General features: G+C 43.1%; 2 protein-coding genes across 2 annotated transcripts; both read right to left on the reverse strand.

The window, feature by feature from the left end:
* Positions 1 to 508: 508 nt before the first annotated feature.
* On the reverse strand, positions 509 to 1,546 carry LOC136479770 (disease resistance protein RGA5-like). The gene is made up of 2 exons (XM_066477524.1): positions 1,353 to 1,546; positions 509 to 698 (listed from the first exon to the last, which is right to left on the reverse strand). The coding sequence occupies exons 1-2, from the start codon at positions 1,544 to 1,546 to the stop codon at positions 509 to 511; spliced, it is 384 nt and encodes a 127-aa protein (XP_066333621.1).
* A 223-nt stretch (positions 1,547 to 1,769) lies between these two features.
* Positions 1,770 to 2,150, reverse strand: LOC136479771 (disease resistance protein PIK6-NP-like). Its single transcript, XM_066477525.1, has one exon. It carries the CDS (start codon positions 2,148 to 2,150, stop codon positions 1,770 to 1,772), a length of 381 nt encoding a protein of 126 aa, XP_066333622.1.
* Between the last annotated feature and the right edge of the window lie 1,732 nt (positions 2,151 to 3,882).

The following is a 3,882-nucleotide window of genomic DNA, read 5'->3' on the forward strand; positions in this document are numbered from 1 at the left end:
CAATGAACTCAAGTATGACATCATGAACTCTGCACTGTTTCACTGTTGTGCTATCTACCTCAACATTGGTTGGCTGGACCAAGCTTCTATTGATCAGTTCATTCAAGTAACTTCTCCCTAGCTGCTCCATACTTTCTCTGTCTTGTCCAGGAATCAGTCCTTCGGCTACCCATAGCACTATCAACTGTCGGCAATCAATGGGATAATCCTCCGGAAACACACTCAGATATAACAAACAACTCTTTAGATGGTGAGGAAGGTCAACGTAACTCAGCAGCAGAATTCTTTTCATCTTATCAATGGGAGAATCTTTGTCAACTATAGCACCAAGAGACCTCAATACATTGACCCAGACTTCCACTGCTTTGCTTCTATTTGCTAATAAACCAGCTATACTGATTATGGCTAGTGGTAAGCCGCAACATTTCTTTAAAATATTATCGGACACTTTCCTCAAATCTGGGTCGCAATCATCACCGGACAAAAATAACCTCTTAAAGAATAATCTTTAGGAGTCCTCATGACTAAGGGGCTTTGCTTGATACATTTGTGCAGCAATACCAGTACAACAAGATTTGGCTACTGCTTCAATGCGTGTTGTAGTAATAATTCTGCTTCCATTGTCATTGACAGGTAAGGCACATCGTACAAGCTCCCATGCTGATACACTCCAGATATCATCAATCAAGATGAAGTACCTGCATGCATTAGTTACGGAATCATGTTACTATTATGTAAGGCCACCATGAATTTGAGCATATTCTGATGAAATTAAAGAAATCGGAGAAATGTAACAAGAAGATGGATCGTCGTGGCACACTTTTCTATCAATAAGTATTACTGTATGTCTGTATTACACATGACAAATACAGACTGTAAACTCCTAATATCTAAAAAGTATGTTACAACTTCCAAAATAGTTAGTGCCGCATTAGAACACCTAGTGACCCACTCAAAAGACATGACGCATTCAGTTCAAAAACCGAGTTCCAAAATGAGATTTTTATGGATATTTAGAATTCTGGTCATATTTTCCAAGAAGTAATTTTACTGAATATGGATTAGATGGTGTAAAGTAAAATTTTTACCAAAATGATGCACAGTTGACTTGAGTTTGTTCATTGTTGCAACATCTTTAATGATGACATTTGATAGATATGCTGAGCCATTGAAGTATCTGAGGTAATTTTATGCTGTCAAGTTCATTAGGCCAGGAAAAAATGAATCATTTTTTAAAATTCCCAGAAAATTTCATAAATGGCCTAGATGAGCTCATGTGATGAACAAATATTGCACGGCATTATTCTAGCTAGATGAACTGGTTAACTATTAGAAAAAAAAATATTGATTACCTCTTGTCCTTTAAGCATTCTTTCACTGTGCAGATGAGCTGCCCAACTGTCAACATCTGTGACTGGTCAAAATGGCTCTTGCTTATTTGAGACAATATATCTCTAAGAAGTTTTTTCATATCTGGAGTTTGTAATACAGACACAAAAGCCCGGCTATCAAAAGCAGCTTCAGTGATTTTGTGATACACCTCCATGGCGAGAGTGGTCTTCCCCTGTCCACCTATCCCATAGATGGACACTACCTTGTGCTCCTAGTCTTCACATCTCAATAAGCTGATGATCTCCTCACGAGGAGCATCGATTCCAACAAGATCCCTGGCCTCCTGAAAGAGTGCAGGTGCTCGAGGATCCAAGAGCACTGGCTGAGATGAAGAGGCGAGGAGACATTGATTGATGTCGTAGTAGCGTTTGCCCCGATCACTCTGCTCGCTCACAAGGCTCTCGGATCTCCTTTGCTATTCCTCCGTCCTCGAACAACGTCTTCACCTTTTGCATGGCCTTGCGCACAAAGTTGGCCTTGGAACCTCCATGGCTGTGGTTGAGCATGAAACGGTCGATGCAGTCCTCGATGTCGTAGGACAGCTCATGTACCTTGCTCCTCCAGTCTTTAGCGAGTGGATCGATCTGGTCGTCGTCCTTGTCTTCGTGCCTCAGTAGCACGGCTTCCATAGTGCTCAGCTCGTCTCGCAGGAAGCGGATCCCGCGCATGACGTTTCTGGAGAGCTGGTACTTCTCGGTGAGCATGGCGGCCAGCTTGCCGATGACGGAGCCCAACACACTTGTGGCGGCGTTCGCCATCACTTCGGCCATCTGGACTCGCAGAGGCAGAGCTACCTTGTGTGGGGTGGTGTGGTGGTGAAATGCAAGCAACGCGGGTTGGCCATGCCTCACTCTCAAGTCAAGTCAAGGTGTCCCCGCGTTGTCGTCCAAATAATTGTCGACCGCCGAGATCCAGCAGCAGGGAGCACAGCTGGGCAACGGCGCCAGAGATCAGTGGCTGCCCTGTGGGACACTTTCATCGGTGGAGGCGGGGAGAGCCGGAGAGGGATCAAAGGTGTGGGCCCACATTCCCTGTGCCAGGAGAGACCGAGACAGAACAGAGACTGTGGACGCAAGTTATTGTACGTACACTACACCTGTCCTGTAAATTCGACTGCCGTTTTTGAACAGTGCTTTCCGCTGCCGCTGCTTCGGGCTCTCACAAAATCGCTGTGCCGAACACTCTGAATTTGTTGGTTTGAGTACTGTGAGAGAGGAGTGTCGCATCAATTCGTAGCTCATGGTGGCGCAAATAGTGGGATTTCTTTTCCACGAAGTCTCCTACACTTTATTTTATCTTTATTTATTCCTAAAGACACGATGTCCACTTTCCCTGTCTCATTCTCGTCTTTGTGCGATAGACCAATTTTTCTTTGTCGGCCATCTCGACTTGCAAGCGAAATTCTAGCTGCACTACAAACACACGCGCGGTGCCCTTGTCCGAGGTTACCAGCCTTCGCGATGGTTTTTATTTTTACTGGCCCAGAGCGTGAAAGAAGATAAACACCGTATATGAATTCAAAGTACTAATACAGAGTTACAGACCGGTCTCAATTGTGCTACGGCTTTTGTCAAAACAATCACTACTGCATAAAATTTTTTGCGAGGCAGTGCCCAAGAATTAATGGAGATGGACACGCTAGAGTGTCAGCCTCCGTTAGTGCTTGCCCACCCAGGGATAAGCGACCGCCTCCGATAATGTTTAACAGAGACGGATGACTTAAGCGGACCGCCTCAGTTAAGGTCTATGAACGGAGTCGCACGCTGTAAGACAAATGTCTCTGTTAATCTATTAACCGAGACGAACATCGTTGGATAGCCGCTTCCATTAATAGACCATTAATGGAGGCGGTCGCGTTAACGTATCCGTTTCCATCTTCTTTCTCCATGAGCATTCTCATTAATTTGGACAGGGTTTGAGCTCTATAACTCCGAAAAACACCACTTTTTAGGCGGAGGGGGGAGTTTTGCTCTTGGATTCTTCAAGGAGGAGACCGTAGGAGGGTGGTATGCGCTCTCACATCCTTTTTTGTGCTCTTTTTCAAGTTTTTTTGTGATCTAGTCTAGATCTATGGTGGAGGAGAGAGAAACTAGATTTTGTTCTTTATTTTTATGGTTTTGTTTGTAATGCTTCTATATTTATGTTTGTGTGTGACAAAGAAGACAAGCTTTTTACATGCATAATGCAAGTTAATTATGTCTTCAAGTGTGTTTTTTGTGTTAATTATAGATTTTAATTAATGTTAGTTGTATGTAATATGCGATGAAATCCGTGTACATAAGTTAATTATAGATGTTAGTTGTACTAGATGAGTGCCCGTGCGTTGCAACAGGTGCAACATAAATTGAATGAAATGTTTGTTAGCCAAGTCAAAATCAAGAATATATCAATTCAATTTTTCACGTGTATTATACCATGATAATGTCTAGAAACACATTCATTATCGTAATGAATCTAAAATAAAAGCTAGGCTTGGGGCTTGTTGTCTGA

The sequence above is a fragment of the Miscanthus floridulus genome, chromosome 9 (assembly GCF_019320115.1).
Source record: "Miscanthus floridulus cultivar M001 chromosome 9, ASM1932011v1, whole genome shotgun sequence".
Classification (NCBI taxonomy): domain Eukaryota; kingdom Viridiplantae; phylum Streptophyta; class Magnoliopsida; order Poales; family Poaceae; genus Miscanthus; species Miscanthus floridulus.

Excerpts from the sequence above, each read along its gene's own strand:
- LOC136479770 (XM_066477524.1), bottom strand. The coding sequence starts at position 1,546 with ATGGAGGTGTATCACAAAATCACTGAAGCTGCTTTTGATAGCCGGGCT. Across the intron at positions 699-1,352 it reads GAATGCTTAAAGGACAAGAG|GTACTTCATCTTGATTGATG; the intron begins GTAATCAATATT and ends TAATGCATGCAG.
- LOC136479771 (XM_066477525.1), bottom strand. The coding sequence starts at position 2,150 with ATGGCGAACGCCGCCACAAGTGTGTTGGGCTCCGTCATCGGCAAGCTG.